The sequence below is a fragment of the Sebastes umbrosus genome, chromosome 21 (genome assembly GCF_015220745.1).
Source record: "Sebastes umbrosus isolate fSebUmb1 chromosome 21, fSebUmb1.pri, whole genome shotgun sequence".
Lineage (NCBI taxonomy): Eukaryota > Metazoa > Chordata > Actinopteri > Perciformes > Sebastidae > Sebastes > Sebastes umbrosus.
This window is the reverse complement of record NC_051289.1, coordinates 26544311-26557306: the sequence shown is the minus strand read 5'-3', so window position 1 is coordinate 26557306 and position 12996 is coordinate 26544311. Positions and strand designations below refer to the sequence as shown.

Here is a 12996-nt window from a genome sequence, read left to right as displayed (position 1 = left end):
GCTATTAGTGCATTTTAAAACTTTAAAAACATATTTTTTTAAATAAGGACTATTAGAGTGTTCATACTGGGAAGTTTATTCACCTCAAAAAAAATTATCTGCTGAGTCACAGACGTCTATTTCCCAATGTAAGTCTATGGGAAAAAGTATTTTTAGGCCCAACGGCATCACGTGACGGACACAAAAGTTGCAGTACCGCCGTGTGGCCACTACGGAAGTCCGGATCGTCGACCGCCGCACTTCCTGGGGGCTTGGGTCAGCAATGGCAGAGTGGCGCTGTCTGTATTTCTGTAACTTTGCTGAAAGCTTAAGCCAAATTATGAGATATTGGAGTCTTGTTATGTTGTAGTGAAAAAATCTCGCAAGACTTTTTTTTGTTCAAGCTGATATTCACTTGCTGGCTTTCACTAAAATTGTTCCTGACATCTGTCAACTGTTTCTCCGCTGTGGAAGGATTGGAAGGAAGGAAGCATTGTAAACGGGATCTTCCCCTTTGCTCAGAGTGTTTTTATATTTTTAGAAGTCATTAAAAGCTTGCGGTATCTAAAGCTTCTGATGTGTCCCCAAGTTTACGGTATACTGTATGCATGGCTCCACGAGCAGATCAAAAGCGACCCCACGTACACAAAAGTATAGTGTATTTGAATTAGGCCTCTGTAATATGGTTAATTTGAATGTTTGAGACTAATGTCTATCAGTCGGTTTGAAAATCTTATATTAAATGTGATATTAAATTACATTTCCCATTTTTTATTCATTAATCTTACTGTCGTTCGATTCTTTCCTTTGGATTTATTAATTAGGCTTACCAGGCGCACAACGGGATGCTCCATGTGTAAAGACGCAAAGGCGGTGGTGTTTTTTACTCCGGCACAACCTTCCAGGAGATAAAAAATAAAAACCTTTTTCTAGCAGGTGAATATCCGACTGAGATCTGTTTGTCTTACTGACTGACTGCGTGGGGATCCGAGGAAAGGGCTTTCAAAATGTCTGTAAAGTAATATTAAGGATATTATTATCTGTTTGTTTCATCTGGTGTAAAATAAACACAATACAGTACCTTTTAAAAACATCTCTGTGTTTTATCTTTAAATCATCACAAATACTCCTATTTTCATTCAACTCCTAAAGATTGACGTTTGGATTGGTTACATAATTATTATTATTATTATTATTATTATTATTATTATTGTCATGTTCTCTAAGACCTTTGCATCTATATTGCGGTATTTGTCTCCCTCTAGTGGTCATCCATTATTCTGTTGTTTACCGCCGGCAATTGTTTTCATTGGTTGTTTTAGTCATGTGACTCAGCCAGGCCATAGTTCAGAGACGCTAATCACAAAATGCTTCAGTTGTTACGTTACGTGTGGCCAGCTTGCAGCTCCGGCTACTTTATCCTTTCGCTCCTCTGTTTGAGCCCTGGGAAACTTTGCTTGTAAGTTATATTTACGCTTATAGTTAATTATAATAATACACCACTGAATGTCACAGAAATATACACAGTAAGAGTAATACAAACACCCAGTGTTTCCGCTGGTACCGTTTTCCTGTCACAGCAACAAACAAAAATCATAAAAGGAAAATAGTAGTTAGTGGATGTTCAGTGCTATGAGGAAGAAGAAGAGGAGGAGAGAAGGAGACGGTGCCGGGACACAGCCGAGAGATGTGACCCATGACCAGATTATCTTCTGTTTATAAAAATGCAGCGCAGTGAGGATAGACACATTTCATACATCGGACGTATTGAACGCGTACCCGACCTGCTGATGCGTATTCAGCCAGCGCTGGAGCTGTGCTCTGCAGTGTAGTTCATACACTAAACTGATAAACCAGAGAACTGTGCAGTAACAATGAGCTTCATGATCAAAGAAAGTTTTTCATCACATCTACACTTTAGTCCATACTTGCACGCTCCCTCTATTGTATGAGGAGCAGAAATGCAGCTTTCAATTTCTCTCACAGCTGTTGCAGTCTGGACTGTTCACATGTGCCACCTGGTGGTGGTTGGTGCACACTGCAGCTAGTGCAGGAAATAACAGAAGAGAATTAAAGTCCCACCTCCCTTTCTGCAACCGCAAGGCATCGTTACCGCTGCGGAAATCCTGTTAAATGAAACGCGCACCATCTGTACATCTAACTCGGACTGCTGAACCCTCCGATCAGTTTAAGATCAACTTTACAGGTAATTTTACACAGAACAAGACGGTGGATTTAGTCCTCATCTCGTGACACTCAGGTTAAAAGGGGATTGCTTTACAGACAGAAGGAATGATGACAGCCATTAATAACTCTTTGAATGTAGATATGAACATGTGAGTATTGTATTCAGATAGACTTGAAAAAAATATGAACCTGCAAGATGTTTCTGATGCAGAATATTTATTTGGTTTTTGATGCAATCTAAATGTCTGCGACTTCAAATAATTAGACAATGCTAACATGAAAACAGAGCACAGTTAGATCTGCTGTCAAAACGAACGTGGGAATAACTTAGACCCATAGAAACCTCTAATTTGATGGTGTCATTCTTAATCATCATTTATGTGCCTTTAAGTGGGTGCAATACGTGTTTGTTGAAGAGTGCTGCACCTTTAGGATGTTCAAATAGAGCGCTACAGGAATGAGTCCTAAAACCCAGAAACGAGTAAGCATTTTAGCACTTCCTGGTGCTGGTGGTTTTTTTTGAATGGGTTTTTAGTTAGATGCCTGAAATAAGGTCTGTGTTTAAAGGTCCAGTGTGTAGGATCTGGTGGTATCTAGCGATGAGGTGAGGAGATTGCAACCAATTGAAGCCTCTCCTGTATGCCAAGCGTGTTGGAGAGCTACGATGGCCGACGTGAAAACGTGAATGTCCCTCTCTAGAGCCATCTGGAGCAGAGCCAGTGTGTAGAGAGTGTGTGTACAAACTACATAAGCTACAGTCAGTGAACTGACCTCAGAGACTCCAGTCTACAGTTTGGACTCTCCAGTCCAGCAGACAGCAACCTCACTCCTGAATCCTGTAGGTCTCTGTTTAGACTCAGGTCCAGCTCTCTCAGATGGGAAGGGTTGGACTTCAGAGCTGAGGCCACAACTTCACAGTGAGTATCTGAGAGTCCACAGAGTACAAGTCTGTCATGACATAAAAAATACAAAATATGTTATTATGAAAGAGGAGAGTTTATATTTACTTCATGCATTTGATGACTAAACAGTTTGATATAACCTTCTTTGATTAACATTTGCTCCTCACATCAGTGGTTCAGCTAATATTATCTCACTGTTTGACATAAAACAGCAATTCTCATCACTCTCTCTCAAACCTGCAGACTTTTAATCTTTGTTTTTCTTTAATCTTGCAGATAAAGAGAGAGAACATGTAGTTACACTGAGGCTTCCATAATGTCCAGTCTGTCAGTGTGACCTGATCCCAGGTCTGTCTCCACAAAGTTAGCATGAGGCCTTCTTGATTAGAAAAGCATTTTTAAAACTCAGTGAATAAGTAATAATAATACAGTTAAGAAAGTTGACCTCTCTTTGCTGGCTACCTGCTGCTGTCAGGTTCACATCCATAAATGGGAAAATTCAGTGACTGCTGCCAAACGGTAGAGAAATAAAACAAATTGCGTAATAATATTAGACCTATACATAATTAAGCATTCATATAACTAGATATTTTAATGGCTGCATGGCATTTTATCATTAACACTTTTTTCTGAGCATCAAACGTATTAAGCTCACAAACACAATTAATGCTAATGTTAAAACTTAGATTGATGTTGTTGTGCAACTGTCATTACTTAATCAGTTCACTGACTTGATGAATATTCTCCACTTGTGCTACCAAATCACTGTTAGCATAGCATTCAACATTACCCCATATTTGTCAGTTGTGGCCACAGTGGCTGCTTCAGCTTAATTTACATACTCAATCAATAATAATAATAATAATAAGAAGAAGAACAACAATATTAATAAGAAGAATCCATATATACAGCACTTTTCAAAAACAAAAAACTGTTCAAAGACACAAAAAAATTGTTTTGGTCCAGGTTCAACAAGTAAGATCTGGCCAGAATTTTAGTTTAAAACATTAAAAAAATTAGCATTATCAAAAGAATGTGAAGAAGTAACAGTTTTGACATTATGCCAAATACATCAATGTATTGTGCTGCAGAGATATCTAATGCCAACCAGCAATGTCCGGCCCTGACTTTCTTGTAATAATAGCCTACTTGTACCTCGAGAGGCGATAGTGAGTCACTGTAACGTCCAGTCTGTCCTCAGTCCAACATGAGAGGACCAAGAAGTAGAGCTGCACCGAGGGCTCGTCAATAATACATCCAGGGTCTGTGATAGTTTGTCTATCTAACTATAAAACAAGGAATCTCTGTGTGTCTGTCTGTGTGTTTTTCGCATATCTTGAGAACAGCTCATCCAATCGACTTCACACTTGGTGGGTGTATTGCTGGGGACCCATTGCCAAATTTGATGCAATTTGGACATGCAACATGTTCAATATTATTAAACTTAATAAACGAGCGACCGGCGCTCTGTGCAGCAGCGGGGGCGGGGCTTCAGAGCTCTGCAGACTGAGTCCAGCATGTCGTCCACAGCGGACCGCGGCTCATTGACTGCAGTTCACTTTACAAACCAAACTCTTCTATTGTATTTTACCGGTGTGATCGTGAGTAAGCTATGTGTTTTTTCCCCGTGAGTAAGAGGGTATTTTCCCGGTGTCAGACTTGATACAAACAAAAAACACTAATAACGTTACCTCCAGGAAAAAAACTCCGATAATTAATTCCATGCTCTACTTTACAACCGTGATGGTTATGTCAAAGCAAGCAACTAATACACCGATTTGGAAATTACCTCTGCTAAGTGTATTTCACCGCTATTTCTGACTGTGAGTAACAGCTACCGGGGTCTGTTTCTTCCTGTGAAACAGAGTGTATTTCAGAACAGACATGCTCTGAACGGACGCCACACTGTCTGGATTAAATTAGAAGAATCAGAAAACAGAAATTGACTCGCACCCCCGCCTCGTCCTCCTCGCCTCCGGGAGGCTGCCTCGCCGGGAGTAGAGTGTGCGGCAGCTCCCGGAGACTTACCCCCAGTTAGCAGTTAGCTCAAATTTAGCCAGTGCAAACCCCAGCACCAGGGCTCTGATCCCAGGACCGCCTCAACTCCCGCCGGATCAGCAAATGTTCTGTTGCTGCCGTTACACCGGGTAGACCCAGCGCTCTTTTGTTTTTTTAATTTGTTTTACCAGGTTCACATGTCATCTCCATCACCCAAAAAGATAAATAAGAAAAAACTGTAAAACGTAACAATTATTAGAAATAAATAGAATTAGTGTGTTCATTAACTTGACAGCTAGAAACACAACATACTGACACATTTTTTAACTTAACATTTGAAACAGCTCAAGAACATCTGTGACAAAATACAACTGACATATTTATGTAATAAACACATAGAACACTTATAATAATATTATATTTTAAGAATAATTCTATAGTGTGTATATTTGAAGAACTAAACTACTAATCTACACTGATTTATAAAGTTAATCACATCTGGACTTACTTAGCTTTTCTGCAGTTCCTCACAGCTGGAATCAGTCTCTGTCGTCCCTCATCTGTTGTGTTGTACTTCTCCATGTTCAACTCATCCAGAACCTCCTCTGACATCTGCAGCATGTAGGCCAGAGCTGAGCAGTGGATCGCAGAGAGTTTCTTCTCTGATCTGTTCTCTGACTTCAGGAACTCTTGGATCTCCTGATGTACCGAGTGGTCGTTCATCTCCGTCAGACAGTGAAAGATGTTGATGCTTCTGTCAGGAGAGGTTTCGGTATCGTACATGTTCATCTCCTTCAGGTTGTTGATGACTCTCTGGATAATTTCTGGACTGTTGTCTGTCTGACCCAGCAGACCTCCTAAGAGCTTCTGGTTGGACTCCAGAGAGAGGCCGTGAAGGAAGCGAACAAACAGGTCCAGGTGGCCACTTTTACTTTCAAGGGATTTCTCCATGGCTCTCCTCAGGAAGACATCCAGAGATGAATAATGGTCATTGTCGCTGTCATCACCCTCATCATCATCAAGGGTTGAATGAAGATATTGTTTTCCAAGGAAGGCCTCCAGTACCTGTGTGTTGCTGTTTGTGTAACAGTGGAACATGTAGACTGCAGCCAGAAACTCCTGAATACTCAGGTGAACAAAGCAGTAGACTGTTTTCTGGAATATCACACACTCTCTTTTGAAGATCTCTGTACAAACTCCTGAGTACACCGAGGCCTCTGTGACATCTAGACCACACCGCTCCAGGTCTTCTTGGTAGAACATGATGTTTCCTTTCTCCAGATGTTCAAACGCCAGCCTCCCCAGCTTCAGAAGAACTTCCCTGTCAGCCTCTGTCAGCTCCTCAGGACTCGTCTCACGTCCCTCACTGTACTTCTGCTTCTTCCTCTTTGTCTGAACCAACAGGAAGTGTGAGTACATGTCAGTCAGGGTCTTGGGCAGCTCTCCTCTCTGGTCTGTAGTCAACATGTGGTCCAGAACTGTAGCAGTGATCCAGCAGAAGACTGGGATTAGACACATAATGTGGAGGCTCCTGGATGTCTTGATGTGGGAGATGATTCTGCTGGACTGCTCTTCATCACTGACTCTCCTCCTGAAATACTCCTCCTTTTGGGCGTCAGTGAAACCTCGTACTTCTGTTACCCTGTCAACACATGCAGGAGGGATCTGATTGGCTGCTGCAGGTCGGGAAGTTATCCAGACGAGAGCTGAGGGAAGCAGATTCCCCTCGATGAGGTTTGTCAACAGCACTTTAACTGATGACTTCTGGGTGACATCAGACACAACCTCGTTGTTGTGGAAATCCAGTGAAAGTCTGCTTTCATCCAGGCCGTCAAAGATGAACAGAACTTTACAGATAGCGAGCTTCTCTGCTGTGACCTTCTGTAATGTTGGATGGAAAACATGGAGCAGCCTGAGAAGATTGTACTGCTCATCTCTGATCAAGTTCAGCTCCCTGAACGAAAGCAGAATCACCAGACTGACATCTTGATTTTCCAAGCCCTCTGCCCAGTCCAGAGTGAACTTCTGCACTGAGAAGGTTTTTCCAACGCCAGCGACGCCATTCGTCAGAACGACTCTTATGTGTCCCTGTTGGTCAGGTAAGGCTTTAAAGATGTCGTGGCAATTGATTGGGGTGTCATGGAGGGTCTTCTTCTTGGAAGCTGTCTCAAGCTGCCTCACCTCATGTTGGGTATTAACCTCTTCACTCTGTCCCTCTGTGATGTAGAGCTCAGTGTAGATCCTGTTGAGGAGGGTTCCACTTCCTGTTTCATCACTTCCTTCAGTCACACATTCACATCTCTTCCTCAGACTGATCTTATGTTCATCTATAACCTCCTGCAGAATGTTATCTGCTGAAAGAGAGAGACAAGTTTGAGACAAAACACAGAAACTTATTTTAATTGCCAATATGAAAATAATCAATATAAGAACATATAAAGAAGTAGAGGTTATAAAGTCATCATCCCTTCTTGAAGTCAAAACTAACGTCAATGTGATTTTTACATTTATTGTTAATAGTTTATATTTGTAAAGAGAAACATCAGAAATGCTCTTTTTCCTCTCAGCCTCTGACTGTGTGTTGTTGTACATGTTTGATTGACAACAGAGGAGGCGGAGCCTCAGCTGCTCGCCAGCAGCTCTTCATCTAAACAGCTCACTGTGGCTGTTCCTACCTCCCTGTAAGATTTAAAACTCATCGAATAATGCATGATATGTTCATGTGTCGTTGTGTAGACATGTATTTACTGAATAGCACCTCTAACAGAGAACCGTGAATCTCGTTGACCATTACACTGCATTTCCTATAGCTGCTTCAAAATAAAAGCCCCCCGCTGGTGGAGGACTATTATGTGAAGCAGAAGGAAATGTTGAGTTTTCAGCAGTAAATAAATTAACCTGTGATGTAAATACAGCTCAGCTCAGTTTGTCCTGCAGTAGAAGTGCAAGTATTCATGACTTGGCACTACGCAGAACAGAAAACAGCAAAATACAAAGTAAACAAATGAGCTGAAATCTGAAACTTACCAGATGAGTGCAGACAGTGTTTTGTTAGCAGAGGAACTGAAGTGACAGGACCCTGTTAAACATCTAAACTAACCAATGCTGATATTAGATATTATATAATAACACTTTTTAAGATGTTTAATGTGATGCAACTGACTAGCTAATTATCACTCTCCTGTAGCCTGAAAACTGATGTTAGCAGTGCAGCTTTCCTCAGTGGATGTTTGTTTGGTCGCTTGTTCAACGTGTCGCTCGGCAGGACCAGACATGTGTTTGTAAGTTAGAGAAGGAGACTTTAGCAGGAAAGCTAATGTGGGCTGTTGTTCAAAGTCTGTGGCGATTGTTGTGTCTCAGGCTGCTGTCTGGCTGTTAGTCAGTGTGACTGTCTGTCTGTGATAGAACAGTGATGTTGTTGCTTCACACAGAGTTTAATAGTTCTCCATCTATGCAGATGGAAAACAAACAGCACTCTGATTGTTAATGCAAAGACTGAGTACTATCATAACAACAAAACATAAAAATATATAATTATCTCTTTTGGGTTCAGATTCAGCAAGGAAGTGATGCAGAGCAGATATGTATGGTGGAGCAGATCTTAAATGGTTGTCACAACAATTGTCAGTGTATTAAAACAACAAGTCCCGTTTCCAGACATGAAGACATCATCAGACGATCTACAGTCTTACTTTGTACAGTGCTGGTCTGACTGGCTGTCTGAGGTCCAGGTCTTGTTCTGGATCTGGACATCAGCTCCTCCGTCTTCTCTCTGTGGAGACATTACTTTATTACTAAAATCATTTGTTGATTGTTGGTGAAAAATATCAAGACTTGGCTGATTATGTCTAGAAGCTCAGATGGTTACAGAGAAGAGTTAAAGTGTTGTTACTTTTCTGTTTGAATTCAGCATTCAGTCTGTGATGAAAATGATCCTTTATTTTAACTCTCCTGCTTTAATAAACAAGAATTAGCTGCTTTTTCTGTCTGACTGTCTTATTGAACATTTAGTGATCTGACTGAAGTTTCTTTATTAAAGAGGAACAACGGCCATTTTTAAAACATTGATATTATTTTGGAGGCAAAATAACTATATAAACTATATAACTATATAAACAAACTGCAACTTGCTCATGTACACACATATTGAGAGGGCGTCCTGGTAAACCACAAGGTGTCAGCGTCATCACGGTAAACATTGACTGTCAGTGGTGAATGGAGTATAGAATTTCAGTGATATTTGCAATATAAACAAACATGCTGTCACTTTCTGAATTTATTTTATGTGTTAACAATAAACACTTATAAAACAGGGAAACTGTGTCAGACCTCTCTGACTTCTTTAGTTTTCCAGTAGTTATAGTTTATGCAAGTGTTGTCCACTGGAACGGAGAGATCATGACAGAAAACAGTACACCAGCAAGGTATCTTGGACTATTCCCATCTGTGCTATACGTGGTCAAACGTTAACGTTATTTTACTAACTAACTAGCGAGCTACCAATATGCCGTGCCTGTTGCTAGCATAGTCACTAGCCGCAGGATAACCGTCAGAACACGCGCTGAAATCTTGTCATGATCTCTCCGTTTCAATGGACAACACTTGCATAAACTATAACTACTGGGAGACGAAAGAAGTCAGAGAGGTCTGACACAGTTTCCCTGTTTTACAAGTGTTTATTGTTAACACAAAATAAATTCAGAAAATAACAGCATGTTTATTTATATTGCAAATGTTGTTGAAATTCTATACTCCATATCACCACTGACAGGCAGTTACTGTTTACCGTGTTGACGCTGCCACCTTGTGGTTTCCCGGCGCTCCCTTGCAATATGTGCGTACATGAGCAAGTTGCAGTATTTTTTCCATCATGATATATAGCCTCCAGAATTATATCAATGTTTTAAAAATGTCCGTTGTTCTCCTGTAATACAAACTTTCTGCAGCTACTTCACAGTAAATGTCCTCCATTAAAGAGAGCTGATTATGTCCTTTATTGATTCACAGTCACTTTGGGCAGTTTAGCTTGAGTTAGTTAGGTTTGAACTGAGGTTAGAAGTGGTCTAAATATTGAGGTAGACCAGCAGTCTAAGGCACACAACATGTAACACTGGTGTTCCTTGGTGTTCCTTTTTTAATGTCAATATGTTTTCTGCCACTTTCTACTGGCAACTATCAAATGAAGGCATGAATTAAAATATTCTAAGAAACAGAAGTGGTATAAATCTACATTTGACCGTTTCATGTCAGCAGATTTTACACCAGCAGTTTTACACCAGAGATGTTTGTTCTTGACCTTCAGAAACAATATGTGGTGCAGGGAATCTAAGCTCAAAGGTCCACATACTAATGATCCAAAGCTTTCAACTGAAAGTTCTGGATCATTAGTAAGTGGACCTTTGAGCAGATTTTTCCTTCACCATATTTTACATATGTAGTGAAAGAACAAACTCAAACCATCAACACATAGAATCAAGGTGAGCAAATATTTTCTACAAATGCTTTTTCACCACATGTTGCACAATTATGATGTGCACTGATTCAAGATGACACCCAGTAGGTCATAACAGCTGATTCTAGGATAAGTCAAACCCACAAAATATTTTGAGGACAAATATGAGAAAATGAATTACACATTTGAAGAACATTCTTCCAGATTTTGAATAGTTGCAGATCTTTAGACCATTTCACAGTTGTTAACGTAAAAATTCCAGATGTGTCCCCATTTATTTCCTGTTGCAGTGGATCTGAATGAAAACATGATTTAAATTGATGCTAAATTGTGAAATGGAGGTTTTCAGGTGTTTTGTTACAGAAATACAATCAGTAGTTTGTGTGTTTGTGTTTGATCCATCTTAGGTTGAAAGAGTATCTGCACTAATAGTTCTGCATCAGGAATATACATCTTTTAGTCTCAATGCATCATCATCCATCAGGTCAGCTTACAGTAAAAACTGTCTCTTACTTTGTGTCTGAGGGTCCAGGTTCATTACTAAAGTCTGGAGGATCCTCTTTGGACCAGTCACTCTTCATAGACAGACAGCTGGGTACTGGAGACTCTGCTCTCTGTCTGAACTGAACTCTGCAAACACCAAGATGATTGTATTCATATCACATGAATCCTTGTTAAATTATCTGATGACAAAGACATTTCAGTAGCTCTAAACACACAAACTACTGCTACTGTCAATAATTTGTTTTAAAAATCTGTATTCGTTTGTTTAGATTACAGCTTTTCTGGGTGACTGACAGCTGTCACAGATACGAAGAGGAAGAATGCACAAATTAAAGCCCCCCTCCAGTGTATTTTGGCATTTCTATAATATTTCATATTTATTTGAGTCATTTCCTGACTAAGTTGATTAGCCACACTGTGTGCCAAAATGTTTTTATCAAATAACTTAAATTTGTAAAAATTAAACTAACTGAGGGTTTCATTTTATGTTCTAGTTTCCTCCACCTTAGTTTAGTGTGTTTATTTTCAGAATGGCATTTGTGTGTGTGCCGAGAAAGGCTGCAGTCAATGCAGTGAATTACACAAAATCCCACCGGCAGAATTAACACAACACACTGACTGTCTCTCCCACTCGCTCTCTTCTTTTATGTCTCCTGCTGGAGATAAATTATTGGATGCTGTTTTGGAGGTTTGCTGGCCTCTTACAGGTCCGAACGACCCAGAGCACAACTTCCACCCCAACAGAAAACAAGAGAGACCCGTTAGAGAAATAAACAAATCACAGAGCAACCCGGTGCGGCGTTGGTGCCGGAGCTGAGGAGAGAACAGCAGGTGCTGGTGGGCGGTGCACCTCCAAAATGTCCCGAAACTGCATTTCAAACAGTCAACCTCGGCAACATGTCTATATGTCCTCCGGTGCGCTGTGGGCGGTGTGCGTCGCTGCGGCTCCTCGGTGCGGCAGCAGCCAGACGGCCGCCTCGCCAGGAGGAGACGGTGAAGAAGAGGGCGAGTGAGAGAGTTGGTGTTGAGATCATTTTGGTCTCATTTGTGGTCTAATAAACAGTAAATTCATCTAAACTGTGTTGTAAAACCATGCAATCTGGTTGCCATGGTGATGAATGACGTCTGACTATTAACCACATCCCCATTCTCTGTTTGTGGAAGAGCGTTAATCAAAAAACAGGAAGTAAAACTGGATGGAGGGGGCTTTGATTCTCTTTGTGTCGAGAAAAGTTTGTTCTACTTCAGTTAGCAAATACATTTTAGTAGAAATTTTAAAATAGAAACACAAAATCAACAGAAAACATGGTATTGTCAGAGCTAACTAAAAATGAGTCCTATCAATGAGTTAGTAGCAGCTCTCTTACTTTGACTCTGAGGGTCCAGGTTCATTACTGAAGGTCAGAGGATCATCTTTAGACTGATCACTCTTCATAGACAGACAGCCAGAGACTGGAGGCTCTGCTCTGTCCTCCTCTTCCTCCACACAATCACTCATCTTCTGATCTGAAGTCAGTCTGACAGGTCAATCCGGAATACTGACTGTGAACATTTAACGGAAACAAGTTTGTGCAAGAGTCACAGGCAAGACTGAGAGAACAGGAAGTAACACACAACCTCTCTCTCTATCACACACACACACACACACACACACACACACACACGCACACACACACACACACACACACACACACACACACACAGTGTACAGTATAATAAAACCACCCAGCATTCACCTGGTCACTTTTCTTTAAATCTCTGCTTGTTTTCTTGGCTTACAGCAGGTTTAATGAGGATTATTCAGCCAATCACAACATTGTGTTCACAGATGAATCAAACTGTTGAGTTCATTCTAACATTTCTCTCCTCTACAGTCCACAGGGAGGAAACTAACTCAGAGACTTTAACAGTAAAATAATAAAATGTTGGATTAACACTCACCCTGCTTCAGTCTACAGTCTTCATCCTTCTGCT

General features: G+C 40.7%; 1 protein-coding gene across 1 annotated transcript in view; it reads right to left on the bottom strand.

The window, feature by feature from the left end:
• Positions 1-12996, bottom strand: part of LOC119480971 (NACHT, LRR and PYD domains-containing protein 12-like) — a 29529-nt gene extending 16533 nt beyond the window's left edge. Inside the window, exons 1-6 of the mRNA XM_037757629.1 lie at positions 12964-12996; positions 12390-12539; positions 11032-11148; positions 8759-8838; positions 5575-7420; positions 2938-3114 (exon numbers count right to left, since the gene is read on the bottom strand). Coding sequence (XP_037613557.1) covers positions 2938-3114; positions 5575-7420; positions 8759-8838; positions 11032-11148; positions 12390-12520 — 2351 coding nt within the window. The 5' untranslated portion in view covers positions 12521-12539; positions 12964-12996. The remainder of the gene's footprint in view (positions 1-2937; positions 3115-5574; positions 7421-8758; positions 8839-11031; positions 11149-12389; positions 12540-12963) is intronic.